This window comes from Glandiceps talaboti, chromosome 12 (genome assembly GCF_964340395.1).
Source record: "Glandiceps talaboti chromosome 12, keGlaTala1.1, whole genome shotgun sequence".
Classification (NCBI taxonomy): domain Eukaryota; kingdom Metazoa; phylum Hemichordata; class Enteropneusta; family Spengelidae; genus Glandiceps; species Glandiceps talaboti.
This window is the reverse complement of record NC_135560.1, coordinates 10,986,897-11,003,230: the sequence shown is the minus strand read 5'-3', so window position 1 is coordinate 11,003,230 and position 16,334 is coordinate 10,986,897. Positions and strand designations below refer to the sequence as shown.

At 33.3% G+C, this 16,334-nt stretch overlaps 1 protein-coding gene across 4 annotated transcripts in view; it reads left to right on the top strand.

The window, feature by feature from the left end:
- Positions 1-16,334, top strand: part of LOC144443247 (anoctamin-8-like) — a 29,430-nt gene that overhangs the window by 2,286 nt on the left and 10,810 nt on the right. For 3 of the 4 annotated variants that reach the window (XM_078132668.1, XM_078132670.1, XM_078132672.1), the window contains exons 2-11: positions 3,478-3,718; positions 4,918-5,056; positions 6,733-6,829; positions 8,370-8,486; positions 10,450-10,577; positions 11,361-11,522; positions 12,824-13,017; positions 14,246-14,281; positions 14,874-15,024; positions 15,502-15,576. In XM_078132668.1, the coding sequence (XP_077988794.1) occupies positions 3,478-3,718; positions 4,918-5,056; positions 6,733-6,829; positions 8,370-8,486; positions 10,450-10,577; positions 11,361-11,522; positions 12,824-13,017; positions 14,246-14,281; positions 14,874-15,024; positions 15,502-15,576 (1,340 nt within the window). The remainder of the gene's footprint in view (positions 1-3,477; positions 3,719-4,917; positions 5,057-6,732; positions 6,830-8,369; positions 8,487-10,449; positions 10,578-11,360; positions 11,523-12,823; positions 13,018-14,245; positions 14,282-14,873; positions 15,025-15,501; positions 15,577-16,334) is intronic. The other variant, XM_078132671.1, reaches the window with a different exon arrangement.

Genomic DNA, 16,334 nt, shown 5'->3' with positions numbered 1-16,334 from the left:
TTATGATTATCATATGTTTCTTTGGTTAGACTAAGCAGTAATAGCAGACAGGCAAATTTTGAAATTCATATTTTTATTCATAGATTTTTGTCATACTGTCCTTGGTTAGCAAAATTTAGTAATGTGAGATTAAATATCAAATTATCAAAGTATAAGGGACTAGAATAACAACAGTAATTTTTTGAATACTTTGCAAACATTATCAGAGAATAACTCATGTCGTTATTATGCCCCCTTTTTTTAGCATTACCCCTTCTCTTCTGCTGCTGATGAAGATAGTATTTTCTTTGTGTAGAAACAGTTCAAAGTGCATGATAATGAAATGATTGTGATTGGTAGGGTGTGGTGTGCGGAGAAGAATGTATTCTATCGAGCTGCTGCTGGTTACAACCTGACACCCTTTGAATACTACATAGATCTAATTGAGGCCATCAATGCCAGCTGACTTGTTACATATCTATTCTTGCATTCATACAGCTAAGATTACTGGTAGTTATATGTAATACTATTTCATTAGGACTGTACTTCACAAGGACATTTACACAGTGACAGACCCCCAAATAATGTGAATAGATGATGAGATAGTCATGACTTATGACAGTCAGGAAATAGAAGGGTAGATGGTTGGATGGATGGATGGATGGATGGATGGATGGCGGCTGGATGGATGGATGGATGGATGGATGGATGGATGGATGGATGGATGGATGGATGGATGGATGGATGGATGGATGGATGGATGGATGGATGGCTGGCTGGCAGCTGGATGGATGGATGGATGGATGGATGGATGGATGGATGGATGGATGGATGGATGGATGGGTGGATGGATGGGTGGATGGATGGAGGGATGAATGGATGGATGGATGGCTGGTTGGCGGAATGAATGGATGGATGGATGGATGGATGGATGGATGGATGGATGGATGGTTGGCTGGCTGGCTGGTTGGCAGCTGGGTGGGTGGGTGGATGGGTGAATGGATGGATGGATGGATGGAGGGATAGATGGATAGTCTAGATAGATAGATAATAGATAGATATATAGCTAGATAATATATATAGATAGATAGACAGATAGATGGATATAGAGACATGTATAGACAGATAGATATATAGACATGTATAGATAGAGAGAGAAAGAGTATTCTTAAAGAGACAGACACACACAGGCCGATAAACACTATCAGGTAAATAGATGAATAAACAATTAGACACAGTTGGAAATATAGATAGCTGATATAGATTGACAGATAGATAACCATATAGATATATTGATAGATAAATGAATAAACAGGTGGGTGGATGGATGAAGGGACGGGAAGATTTGTATATTGATGAATGGATGAAGAAAATACAGTAGAATTAATAACATAACATGTAAAAATACACACAGACATTTTATCTAAGACTACACCTTTATTAATCCAATAAACAGGTCCATTAGTTTACTGACTGACACAAATATAGTGAATAGCTTCAACACATATATTTGCATAGTTAATGATATGCATTATGCAAATGTCATGAAAGAGCGTAGAAATGATATCTATAGTATAACTATAAGGTCATTTTATTGAGGGTGTTAATCCTGACCCTCTCCTCAAAAATGGATAAACAATATGTAACATGTCAGTCATAATACTGCAATGTATAATTCATAGGTATGAAATTACACATTTTAGAAGATGACCTTTAGTCTCATGAAGAACGAAAAGAGAGAATAAAATAAACATGTTTTGGAATGGGCATCACATATTGCAGCTGTCGAGGGAGGTGTTCCAGGGATAGTTACTGGCTTTGAAGTGGTATATTTAGAACTAGCTACATGCACTACATGTAAAACAGCTGTTACTTGTCCTAGCTGATATCTCATCAACATTATCAAGTTACAGAGTGATTGTGACAATTATCAATTGTGTTCATGCATAGTAATTCAAATTAATATGCAAAATATTTAGCTTAAGACATGATACAGCTTATAGTTAATTGAAAACATTGTTGAATTTACCAAAGGTTACATTTCTGAGACTACCCTTATATTTTATGAATGCATGATAAATATAGTCAGAATACATCCCCAACGTATGCTCTTTCATTTTAATTCTAATATTTCGTTTAATACAATTTTCACCTTCTTTGGTTCTTTGGTTTTTACCAGCGTGCTCGTTATTTGAGTACAGGGTTATTTGCTGAGAGTTAACTAGACAGATTCACAGCACATAAAGATTCATGCATAACAGATAAGATAAATTATGTATGTTTCAGTATAAAATGATTAATATTGGGTTCTGATATCATATACTATCTATATGATGAATAAAATATGTAATATGATACATGGTAGGGAATCAGGCCAATTTCATTTCATTATTATTTCATATTCTTTCGTAAGTTCATTGATTATGGTTAATGGCAATACACGTGAAAATTGAAGAATAGTACTAATAACAGTTGTCATTATTAGTGCAGTTTATTCATTTTTTGTTCATCGTTGAATTGTCATTCCACCATTACATTATGCTGATAGGGATATATTTCGTAAGTGTGCATCATTTTCTACATGGTGACATTTTATTCAATGAGACACAGTTCAAGTTATGTGATACATAATTTTTGCATAGTGATGAGTGATTTGCATATTTGTGAGTTATATTTAGGAAATAGGAGATACTAGTTGCATGTCACTAAAGGAGGTCAAAGGTTATACATGTAATAAATGTACCAGAAAGCAGAACTCTTAAGTGACATATATGTGATTAGTATGTGCTAGAAGTTAACTGAGAAGTCAAAGGCTGAAGTATGTGCATATATCAAAATTTGTGCATAGATGCAGGGCTGGACTGGTGGCCATTCATAGGTCTGAATGACCACCATCTTATAAAGTTGGTAGTGTAGATATAATATTTAGTAAGCAATTCTATGTGTCCTGGACAACTGCAAGCCCTGAGATTTACAGCCAATAATGGCAACATACAGTAACAGAGTGTCCTCATTGTCTTGACAATAGTGACAAAGTGACTCAGTTGTCATGACAACAGTGTCAAAGTGAAATGCAAATCATGCAAATGGGATAATTGCTCTCAAAGTGCTTTTGCTATAAATAACATATAATTATTATAAAAGGGATTTTTTGAATTCTGTTATAATTTTTATTTGATGATAGTATACATGCAGTTAAAATAATAATATATTTTGCTTGTAATTTTTGCACAAACTTAAATATCTAAAAAAAAGTCCTTGATAGTGAATAAACCTATCTATCAATATTTAGATTCCAAATGACCCCTCAACTGTGTCGTATTTCCACATTCCAAAAGACTCTTCAACTTTGTCCTAATTTTGTTCAATTTCAAATGAATCATTTCTCATGTCAGAAGATAACCAATATTTGTTTTTCGCGATCATCAACTCTTTGCTTTCATTCTGACCGTGACTCATTCTTATCTAAATTATACTTGATTATTTTTTGTTTTTTAGCAAAAATATTTGGTAAAAAGTTTGCTAAAGCAAGTAAAGCTGTAGCTAGTAAAATATGGCAGGAGACGGCACCAACCAAAGACTGCGACTTGGTGATGACATTCCCAGGAAAGACAGATGACGAGACATTGATGTGGGTATTGGCAAGACTTAGAGCTAGATCACCAGAAATCAGTGCTCATGTACGACACCATACCAATGCGGGCGTTTATGGATTTTATCTTACCGCCAGTTTTGAAAAGTAAGTTGTTATACAACTGTTTTTACATAACAAGTTCATTACCATAGCAATGTGGATGTGTTTGGCTTTTATCTTATCCCAGTAATAATACGTTCTTGTAAGTTTTACCACGACCAAGGGTTCGTAATACTTACGAGTAACGTTTTGTCAAGCAGTAAAGCCAGCAAACTGACAGTTTGTCAAAGCCTGTCGACCTGAACAGGTAAAACGTTACTCGTAAATAATAAGAACCCTTGGTCACAGTATGAGAATGTATTATTACTATGTTTTACCATAGACAGTCGAGAAGAAACACTTTCAGTCTATGGTTTTACCGACCTGATGAACATGTTTATATAAAGGATATCTTACCCCAGTTTTGGAAAGTAAGTTATTTTACAACAGCCCTTGTCTCAGTGATGACTACAAAATTATGTGTTGATTTATCTTACCATCAGTTTTGAAAAATAAGTTTATGCAACCATGGCAACCATTCCTACATAACTAGTTCATGGATTGTACTGTTGAGTTTGCTGGTCAGCCATCAGAATTTCACATACAATCATGACAATATCTTACATGACTGTCAAATAACAATCAATTATTCATCTTCATCGTGAAAACTTTGTTACAAAAGAGGTAGGAAAATTTTTTAAATTGTACAATTTGTAACAAGTGTTGACATAAAAGGAGCAATTGACTGGTAGCGCATTAAAAATCATGGAACGTTATAAGAGTTTTGACATCTCGTTTTAGCTGTATTAGTATGATATTTAGTTTCAGTGTATACCTTCAATGGCATTACATATAAAAACATCTTCTGGCAGTAGCACAGTTGATATGACAACAATACTATCTTTGACATTTGAATATACCTGTAAGCGTATATTTGTTTCCGTCTGTTGCAAGTGATGTTTATGTATGCTTCAGTAAGTAGAATTGTATGGCTTCCTTTTATATGCATCAATAATTAACCACCAAAACCTTACAAACTCAGCAAATGTCCTTTTAAAATGTGTCTCGATATGACCAGGGCTGGCAAAAAACAACTGGCTACTCCACAATTTCTTGCTGGCTACTTTTACCCTAATTTGTGTTTTAAAATTCTTTGTTTAACTACTAGATATCCAATGTTGGGCAGATTCGTTGGCCTAGGAAGTACTGCCTACTTTTCCAATTTTATCTGCTACTTGTAAAATTTAGATACATCTCTTTTTCAGCTTACTCAAAGGTGCTGAGGAACTTGACATCAGGAAGAAGGTGAAAGAGGAGTATGGCGGAGGTTTAAAAGAATTTAGTTGTGAGGAAGAAAGTATCTATGAAGACATAGAAAACCCTGCAGTCTTCTTTACTTCAGAGGTAAGGCAGTACAAGAGTAAAACTGAACTCAGCCATTTCTTAACATAGTGATTACTAGTGTATGTTTTTGTCTTGATCGTGTTTGGGCAGCAATCAAGCCAAAAATGTAAACATGTATAAGGATGTATCAAGAAAAAGTGAAGGTACACGTACTGAGATTGAATTTATCAAATAACTGATATTATACAATCAAAATCAGAAAACTAGAAATAAACTGTCGTCTGGCTCCACAAAAATTAACATTCCTACATGTTATTATATTGTAATACAAAGATTGAAGTAAATGATCAAAAATGTACTTCAGCTTGGTAGATCAAATGACTTACAAAGGTTATAACACACAAGAAATTCAAAGTTTTTAGCACTGGGCTTTCGATCTGTAGTAGTGGTGAAATGTTGAGAAACCCCAGAGTTCTTCAATGTGTATTGACTTTGAAGTCTATACTTTCTTCTTATATGATGTGCATGTAACATAATTGTATCCCCAATGAACCTTGAACTTGATTCCCTGTGGACTACACAAATTAATAAATACAACCTCCGAAACACACCTGCTCATCGGGCATGACGATCCAATTCACTTGATGAGTGATCAGAACCAATTAGCTTAATTGTAAATATCCCATTAATTTGACCCTAAATCCAGTGACAGCTAGATTGGACAGCAATTTAATGAGTCAAACTCGTTATTTTTGTTTCAAATAAAGATGTCGTAGATATCAGTATTTTACACAATCAGAACTTACTATTTTATTATCGCTACCAGGAAACTTGTGATTATTTGAACTGATGTATGAATAGCTACAGTAGATTTCATCTTAGCTTGCAAATGCTATTAAATGATGTATCAAGATCAGTCAGACTGATCACAAGGTTTCATGTTGGAGATAGACACAATAAAGATTTCACAGAAACAAACATATTCTCAATGGTAGACACTCAAGAGTTGTGAAACAAATTATCATTGTCAGTAACTGCGTGACATTACATGTAAAAACTGTAAACTTCAAAACTCTGTCCTGTCAATGCGTTTGTGTATCAGAACTGAATGGAATGATCTGAAGAGTGACTTAGTTACAGAAGTATGTGGCTAGACATTGCTTAAATGAGACTGTGTAATTGTATGCTGTGTAAGCAGACATTCAATTACTGCATAAACATGTACATGTACTTATAATAATATTGAGACTGTGTCTGTGACTGCATTAAAACAGACTAAGTGTTCCCACAGGGGCTTATTTGTACTGCACTAGTTGCACAGTGACTACTAATTCTACTGCATATATATTATTGTAACTGTAAAATTTCCATCTGAGGCCCGAGATATCAAGTAAATTCCCCTCACGTTTGAAATTGCCTAAGATTTAGAAAATGCCTTAAAGGTAAATAGAGAACAAGGATAGAAAAAGATTTATTCATTTTTTGTCTTCCTTGGTTAAAATTAACTTATAAAATTCCAATTTTTCATTCGTGCACCTTCATTTTTTTTCAGCTCTGTCCCTAAGGATTGCATTGCTAACAAACTGCCACACAACAACCATTTGTTCATTTATGCAACCTTACACTCATAGAGGGTATATACTAGTCAAAGCTGTATACCTCATACATTTAGAGATATCACAAGATTGTCAAATTTTTACAAAATTAAATTATACTTTATTTTTGTCACGTCACAGGAACGCCAAGAGATTGTCTTGTTCATGTTGAATAATCTACGAGCTGAAGAAGGGGACACATTAGGCAAAGTGAAATTTGTTGAAGGCCAGCCAATAAGTGAGTTAGGAACTAATGATCACAGTGTATTTGTTAAGGTTTGGGAACCATGGTAACTGAAGAGAAATCTGGTAAAACTTGCATAGATTTTGATAAACCGTGAATAATTTTGATGGGGAACCCCTTTGTAGATTTTACCTACTACGTACAGACTGTCGTGATGTGTATGACATTATCTTTCCATAACTATGCCCAATTGTATGATATTTCCTGTTTCTTGTTGCCATGGTTTCCAAACCTTAGCAAAAACACTTCTTTTTACAAAGATTTTTAACTGGTGTTGGTACTTTGCAAGTTGCAGAAAAAATGAACTTGCAGTATAATGTTTTTCAGTATTCCAGCTATCTGTTCAACCAATGCAGTGCATATGTTTACTAAACTATTCATTAGAAGGCCAGTACAGATACCATCGTACAAAAATGCATACTGCATCTAAAAGATAGTTTGAAAAAAAGGTCAACAACATCTGTGGATACAATATACCATTGTATACCCACCAATAACTGCTGCAAGTATTTAACCCTACCAGTTGCAAGATAGTATTACCTTCATACATACGAATTCAATATATGCAATCAGGGCTTGAAATTAACAGTAGTCCCATGGCCACAGACCGCAGGCTACCAATTCTTGTCATGGGACTAACATAATTTGCAGCCGATAACCCACTCAGGCTACCATTGATTATGCAATGATTTAAAGGAATGAAAATTTATGGACATGAAAGTATTTTAATATCACACATATTACCAATAGAGAAACCATGTTTTCAGTTCAGGAATATAGGACTATCGGTCACTATCCTTGGGCTACCATTTTCTGAAATTGGTAGCCCGCTAAGACTACCAAAGAAAAAAGTTAATTTCAAGCCCTGATTATGTAATAGAAAACACTACTTGAGTTGTATTATATGACCAGAAAGACAACAACAACAAATGTATAACTGAACGACATGTAGATCAATATTGGGCATACAGTTGATATTTATAGTATTACCCACAATGCAATGTAACCTAGTAGTACCTGTATTTTGCAACATTCTAAAATTAAATGATGAATACCGACATATAAATATTTATCTTGCCATTTTATAGTTATATATTATTCCCTAATATTTTTCCCTTCATTCAGCTGAGTAAATTCTGAATGACATAAGGGGTCTTGTTTGACTCGTAGCAACAAAGTCTGTATTTATTTTACGGTTGAATGATGAAACATATTTGAGGAAATTAATAGAATTAGACCTGTACAAGCTTAGGTAATGAAATATAAAGAAAAATAATGGTGATATTAAACATTTGGGCAAATATTCAATCATCTCCAAACCAATGACAGACATGTGCTGTGATGTAGAACAATATAACATAAATCCTGTATTATGTGCTTGAATGCATACAACTTCGCTTGTGTGTAGTGTCAATTTTAAAGTATTACATAAATAACTATTAATCATATGATATGTTACCTGAGTGATTTCAGACGTACTCTCCAGTTATGTCAAAATGATAATCTTTGGTGTTATTTTTGTCATATTGTTCAGTTCCTAAGCTTGTATCAAAGGGAGTCATTCAGCATGTGTTTCCATTACACGAAAATGATAAACTAGCAAGTCTCAGAAAAACCTGGGTGAAAGCAGTTTTGAAAAAACAACCTATAGGTAAGTATAATATACACATATTTATTGGATAATTATCTATAGATATATTATGCATTGGTGAATAATGTCTCTAGATGAAGCAACTATAGATAAATCTGCTATAATAGTAATGATAATAATAGAAATTTATATAGCGGCTAATATCCACAGAGACAGTGATCAGAGCCGCTTATAGATACAAGATATCAAAATACATTATTAAATTGAGAAATTAAAACGATGTCTGGTATTCCCTTACATCAAATACAAATGAAATACAGTATGCAGAAAAGTAAGATAGTAAAAAATGTTGTACATGCAGGCTTATGTTCTAAAGACAAATAACAGTCTACATATTAAACACCTGAATGAAAACAATTAAAAGATACACTGGTATAAATGACTATAAAAAGGTGACATTGTGAATCTGATAAACAGTTGAAAACTCTGGAAACTAAATAGCAAGCGATTATATTGACATGATATAAGTGACTATTTTGGTGTAAAGATAGTCATATATTGTGCAGGGTTAGGTCATTGTACAGTTGCCCCAGTTTTATCTGAAATAAATTAATGAAATATATTAATATAAATTGGTTTATTTATTTATTTATTTATTTATTATTTACTTACTTACTTACTTATTTATTTATTTATTTATTTATTTATTGCATCCCTTTTGGATCCAGGGGCTCACTAAGTAATATGTTAGGAGTAGCACTGGTAGTAAAATTGAATACATACATTACTAAAAATTAGAAAAAAATATGACTTTTAAATCAGGTACAGAAACGAAAAAAAGACCTCCAAAAAACCCCAGGTATAAACTGGGAAAGAGAACAAAAAACAAACAATCAATTCTTCAAATGTTAGTATTCAAAACCTCTCATCAGTGTCCCTTCTAAGTCAATTTGACGTACCACTGACGCACACAATTTCTAGTGACGCACCAAAATTTCGTGTTCCCATATCTCTTCCTATGTGGTGACCATTGTGCCTTCGAAGCCAATTTCTAGTGATGCACCAAAATTTGGTGTTCCTCTATCTCTTACTGTGTGATGACTCACAAGAAATCCCAGTTTTTCTCATTTTGACTCACAACAGCAAAATTTTGGCTATCATTAAAGCGAACACTGCCTCTGATGTGAATAAGCCTCAGGTCTTGCATTGGACTGAGATACTGCTAACTGAGTGTGTCTTTGTCAGATATACAAATTGTAAATTTAATCTGTTGTCATTTGATTTATATCAAGCATAATTGATCATTAGTGTTTAATTTATAAATTGATAATTAGAGTATAAATTGATTAGATATCCTAGTTGTCATTACACTCGTGAATATTATATTAATGGCAAATTAATTTCAAATTAAATTGCGTTTTCATGACTTAGAAATTTGTCCTTCACATAATAGAATGTAATAATGTTTATGTAATAGAAGAAGGAAGATAAATCCGGGGAATTAAATGTTACTGATAAAATTGAAAACTGAATCAGAATGTAGCATCTGTCACAGTGAATTATATTATTAAAAATTATGTGTAAATACTGATGGTAGAAAAAAACACTGTCATCAGTGTATGTATTTTGTTGCCAAACTTATTTGAGTTTATTTTGCTGAAATAATGTATGCACCAATATAAATCTGTATGAGAATCGAATTACTGTAACCGTCAATTAAAACCATAGATAGCAATGACAGATATTTTTTCAAATCAAGAAATATACTCCTAAAGGTTGTACAGCTATAGGTACACTGGAGTCAAAAATTGTTTTATTTCCAAAACAAAATACAGCTGTGATGTAAAAAACTGTCTTTCTGCAAAAAATGTTTGGATGCCAAAATAAATAAGTTTACTGCAGTGTAACTATATTGAATGTGAAAACACTACTGAGAGAAATTATCAGCACCAGAACAGATATGAGAATCACATTTCTTATTTCTTGAAACATTTTAAAAAATGTTTCTGTGTTTTCTTTTCAGATGACATTTGTGACTACTTTGGTGTAAAGATAGCTATGTACTTTGCATGGCTTGGTCACTATACAGTTGCCTTAGTCCTACCAGCATTTTTTGGTCTCTTTTTGTGGTTTTTCACTGAAGATGACGATGTGAGTTTTAAGTCAAATGTCATTATAGTACTTTATTGCATTGGAGAAAACCATTGATTATGTAAAATTGAAAATTAATCAAAAAATTAATGTTACCTGAACTTTTTGACTGCACACTTCATTCTTTGTCAGTAGATTGACATTAGTGATTTAAAGACACAAACACATGTTGGTAGTGACCCTGAGATGATAGTGCACAGCTTTGTGGCTGCAGCTCCGTGTAAATTAACTGAAAACTTGAAACGCATATTTCTGTTTGCACTGGACATGAGTGACATAAAAGTATAAAATCACTCTCTAAGAATCACATATCGTGAAGTGACTTTGATGTTGCCTGTAAATAATTATGACACTTGTATACATGTACATGCAAAAAAGTATAGCCTGTACCATAAGTAGAGGGAAAGATTTGCAGTCACTGTGCATCAATGTAAGCAGCAAGGTGGTGCAAAGACTTAAACGTGCAGTCGAAAATTTCAGGTAACATCGAATGTTTGTCTTTTGTGCATCTTCAATCTTGTATGGGCTACTCTGTACCTTGAGGCATAACATAAAAGTACACCGTAGGCACTCCACATTGGTGTAAGCAATAGCAATGCGGTGCTTCCACAACTGAAAACCTTTCAGTTATAGCATCGAAAGCCAGGGTCAAGAAATTTTTAACATTTAAAAAAAAAAATCATTATTCAAAATTTCAAACAGCCTTGGTATGCATATTAACTACACCTATGTTTTGAATATTACAAACTCTCTAGAAATATCTGATTGTATTTTATTTTGTAGGTTAGCCAAGATCGAATGTTTGTCATCTTTGCACTGTTCAATGTTGTATGGGCCACTCTCTACCTTGAAGCCTGGAAACGTAAAAGTGCAGAGTTGGCCTACAAGTGGGGAACTTTAGATACCAAAGATGAATTAATAGATGAACCAAGACCATTATTCACTGTAAGGGACTATCTCTTGTCTTCTTATCGATGTTAACATTCATTGTAGGATATTTATGCTGATGATGAAAATTGAAAAAAAAATGATCTCAGTATAAGGCCAAAGAAAAAAATTGTGTGGTTCTGATAACGCCCAATTTCAAAACAGGGTGGGTAGGTAGGGAATTTTTTATTTTTTTTATTTATTTTATTTTATTTTTTTTCTTTATTTATTTTTTTCGGTCTGGTTCAGGTTGTTATGTAGAGGTCAACAGAGATTTTTCATTGCTGTGTTCACACTTTCCATGTGATTTGCAGGAGCTACACTGTATTTTGCCATGTTGTTTTGTTCACAAGCCAAATCTCTCTGTCATTAAATCTCACTATTTTTCTCATGACTTTGCAAAATTTAAAAAAATTTCATTATTTTTGTCAGATTACCTTTTAAAAAAAGTTAGGTTCGGTATTGAAAAATATGTTGGGTCAGGTTATCAGAACCAAACAATTATTTATTTATTTTTGCCTAAGGGTAGTTTATACTGTAGATCAGTGCATGTACATATAGTGATAATGGATGTCATTGTGTTATATGCATGTATGTATCTGTATAGAAGGTATTATATTTTGTATTTGTTTAAAGGTTATAAATGTAAATATCACCCACATTTTCTATTGTTATTGTAGCACACATGTTCAAATCAAACTAAGGGTAATCACTAATGGCACTAACTGATGTCAGCAGAATGCTAGAGTCAGTGAGACAGTCCTTGGATGTGTTAGAATTTCTCAAGTCAGTGGGCATCGTTACAATATTTACATAGTATGCACACCTCAGAAATGAAAATCTGTTACAGTAACATTGTTCAAGAAAACTTACACCCATGGGTCAGCATACAAGAATTTTGAAACAGAAGTGAAAATCATCTCAGAATTTAGCCATTGTAGAATCCAATATGGCCACCAAATACCTTGTTAATGCTAGTATGGGATAATAAAGATTGTTGATTTCTTTGAAAACAAGATGGTGGACCCCCAAATTGGAAATCAGTCCCTGAGGCATATTCTGCCCTTAAAAATTACTCTAAGCATGCACATTTTGGAAAGTCATGTGTATTTACTGTCATTCCTTTGATATGCCATGAACCATAAAGATAAGTGAATTTTTCAAATATGATAAATTAGAAACATATTAGTTGTCAGAAATAATTTTATTTTGAATTTTGATATGCCAAGTGACTTTATAAGGTGTACTAAAACTCAGATAGCTGCCCTCTACAACGTCACTGGGTTTGGTCAACTTCATCTTGTGATTTCAATTGACAGGGACCACTTCGTATAAGTGACATAACAGGTCGACCTGAGCCATACTTTCCTCCCTGGAAACGTAACATGTATCGATATTGTGTTACTTTACCTGTGATGTTGTTATGTGTTGGTGTTGTCATCTGCTCTATGTTAGCCTGCTTTGAGTTGCAAGAATACATCAATAAGTTGGTAGCATCTGGGGATCTACCAGGGTATGTACAGATTTTTTTTTTCATTTCTAAATTTAAGTTTTTTGCAAACTTGAAACTAGAACATCAGTAATGCTGATTATACCATTATTACCATTATAGGTAATATTTGATCAGATGCACTGTAAATGAAGATGAAAGCTAGTCAGTGTTTTCATAGTTTTATGGACCATCCTTAACTTTTTATTTTCATGAATAAGTAGTGAAGATGTCATAAAGTGGTTCTGTGGGTGAGAAGTTTTATTTATTTTCGATTTTTAATTGATATTTAAAAACAACTTTTAATTTACTATATTTTTCAACTTTAAACAATAATTTGTAACAACTTAGATAAAGTCTGTGTTTATGTAAACACAGTAAATTCCAGAAAACTAAAAAAGTATGAAATCAAAAATCTGTTATTGTACCTTAGACCAGGTACATAGTGTCTATGATTGTATGTACTACCCAAAGTGATTTTCAAACAAATTGATTGAAACACAAGCACTCGCTTGTAAAAGTAAACTCAAGTAATCAAACTATTTGATATGCATTGTGATGTTTCAATACACAGGGAAGCATGTCCAGACTGGACTCATCTGATGAAGTGTAAAAAAAAACCCAGATGGATGCTTACCAAAAAACAAGATGTAACTTTCCATAAAAAGTGACCACCAGTCATTACCACAGACAAAATAGGCATCTATGCATGTCTGCTGTGAGAAATGTTTACTAAAAGAAACTGTATTTGTGTAGTTAGTTGAAATGTTAGTGGTAATGAGATTTGTCACAATTTAACACCTACTGGCGCCTCAAAAGGTTGTTAACCTTTGATAGATATTATATTTAGGATGGACTTTCCAATTAAAATATTATTATATATTAAGCTATAACCTTATTTTTATTGGCGTTCAGTTAGAATATTTTCGACCAAAAATTCAACATTTGTGTTCAATTTTTAGGGCATCATTTATATAGATTGTTATTGTAATAACAGATATTGCAACAATATTTGAATGCTGAAGTTATTGAGTATTATTTCAAAACATAAGTCAGATTCAGATATCTATTAGGGATGTACATAGAACTGTTTCTCTGTTTTGAAGTTCATTTGATCTTATCTTTGTTATGGATTCATATTATTTTGTATCACTTCTGAATGATCTGATTATTTTGACATGTCTCAGTCTGTATTTCTTTGTGTAATGTTTTATATCATTATCTTTACGTTCTTTTTTTATCTTTTCTACAGGTCTTCTTTTATTCCGCTATTTTCTCTGTTTGCATGGTATGATTCGCGGTTTATTTCTCTTCTTATTTAATCTATCATTTCTGAAACATGAAGTCTTCCTCCGTATCATATCTTGTATTGAGTTTAGAGTACTTTTTTAGTGAACAGGTTACGTACAGTGGTTCTCTCGGCAATATGACGGGGGCATGACTAGATGATTGTTTCGCTAACAAAGATAGTTGGTGAATTTGCTGCCTTTTTTTGCTGGTAAGCTGCATGTCAAGTAGGTATATGGTATTGAAGGAACATAGTACAAAGACGTTAGACCGTTTATTTAATGTTCGTTCAATGACATGTGCTTGCTGGATGGCTTCTCTGCTTGTTTGTGTGGTGGTGTGCTTTGAAAGGGGTAACCTATACAATAACAGGGTTTAAGGTAGACAGACCAGATAGACTTAGATTTCGCAAATTTTACAACAAACCGTCTCAAATTAAAAAACCCTGAGTGCTGGTAGATGACACCTTAATCAACTGTAATTTCACATAATCTTTGCAATGTACCAATTTCTTGAAATAGATAATAAAACTTGAGAAAAAATTCTTTCGATGAAATATTTGTATGTCATTGGTTGATGTTCCAATTTACCAGGTGGATGAAACAGTTACCAAAGATATTGTTGGCTGTTATAGTTGGTATCCTGGATGACGTATATAAGAAGGTTGCCTATTGGTTGAATGACTTGGAGAACTATAGAACCGAAGAAACTTATGAAAACCATCTTATTATCAAACTCAGTGTGGTGAGTGTGTCTAGAATTGTCAGTGATACGGTTCCATGGAGCCTGGCACCCATTCAACTTTTTACGAGGACGCATTAGTCCTAAATATTTTTCTACCAAGGAAAATACGAGTGATCTAATTGTTTTTTGTCACTACAAGTCACTAGTCGAGTAGTGACAAAACCCTCAGATCACGAGTATTTTCCAGATGAATGAAAAAATATATTGGAGAATAACATAATTATACCAGTGCCAGTAATATCATAGAAAAATCACAGGAAGTTATGGCAATTTTGAATGTTTTGATGTCCATTTCAAACACAGCAGAACCAATGATGTAGACATGCGTTGTTGTGACATAGATGCGCGTTGTCGTGATGTAGAACAACCAGGATATAAATTCCATATTTTTTTTGTTCAACTTGGCTTGTGCATGGTATAATGATCATTGTGTGGTGGAAAAGTAAAAATGTTTTAAAACTATTTTTTTTTTTGCAGGGTCAATTCATGAATTCATTTATGGCACTCTTCTACATTGCATTTTATTTGCAAGATATGATGCGCTTAAGACAGGTAATGTTACATGCTATGTTTCTTATAATACAGTGGTCAGAACAAAGCCTCAAGTCATTGTACAACCACAGGGAAAATGACGAATAATCAATTTTGTTTTCGTGATTTTCCAGATTTCTAATATTATTTTCTCTATATTTCAAATTTCAAAAGTTTTAAATATTGTTTCCTCTCACTCTATTTTTCTAATTTCCTACTTTATCACTGTCTTCTCAGAGTTTACCAACTTTACATTAATTAGTAGATTACTAATCCTAGAACAAACTCACAGGCTATTGATTATGCGTCCTTTTCCCTGTGGTACAACTTACCTTGGATGAATGAAACTTATTACAAACAGGGAAAGTAAACAAGTGAATTGGATAATAACACTTGGCACAGCATTTTGGAAGTACAGAGACTTTTACTGCAAACCATGGTTTGATATTAACAGTGTTGTGTGTACATGAAATGCCAGGGGAACTTCAAATTTGTTTATGAATGTGAACTATTATGTAAAGTGGCCATAAAACTGTTTATTATCAAATGATGGAATGTAATACAAGTGTCTGTACTTCCAACATGCTGTGCCAAATGTTATAAATCCAATTCAGTTGTTTACTTTCCCTGTTTGTAACAGGTTCCGTTTGTCCACGGTCTGTTGTTGGCAGTTGTAGTATTTCTCTGTCAACATCAAAATGCATTTTTCAAATAAAACTTTCAACTCAAAGAGTCAAGAGAAATTTTTAAAGCAACTCCTAACTTTTTTGCTTCATTAA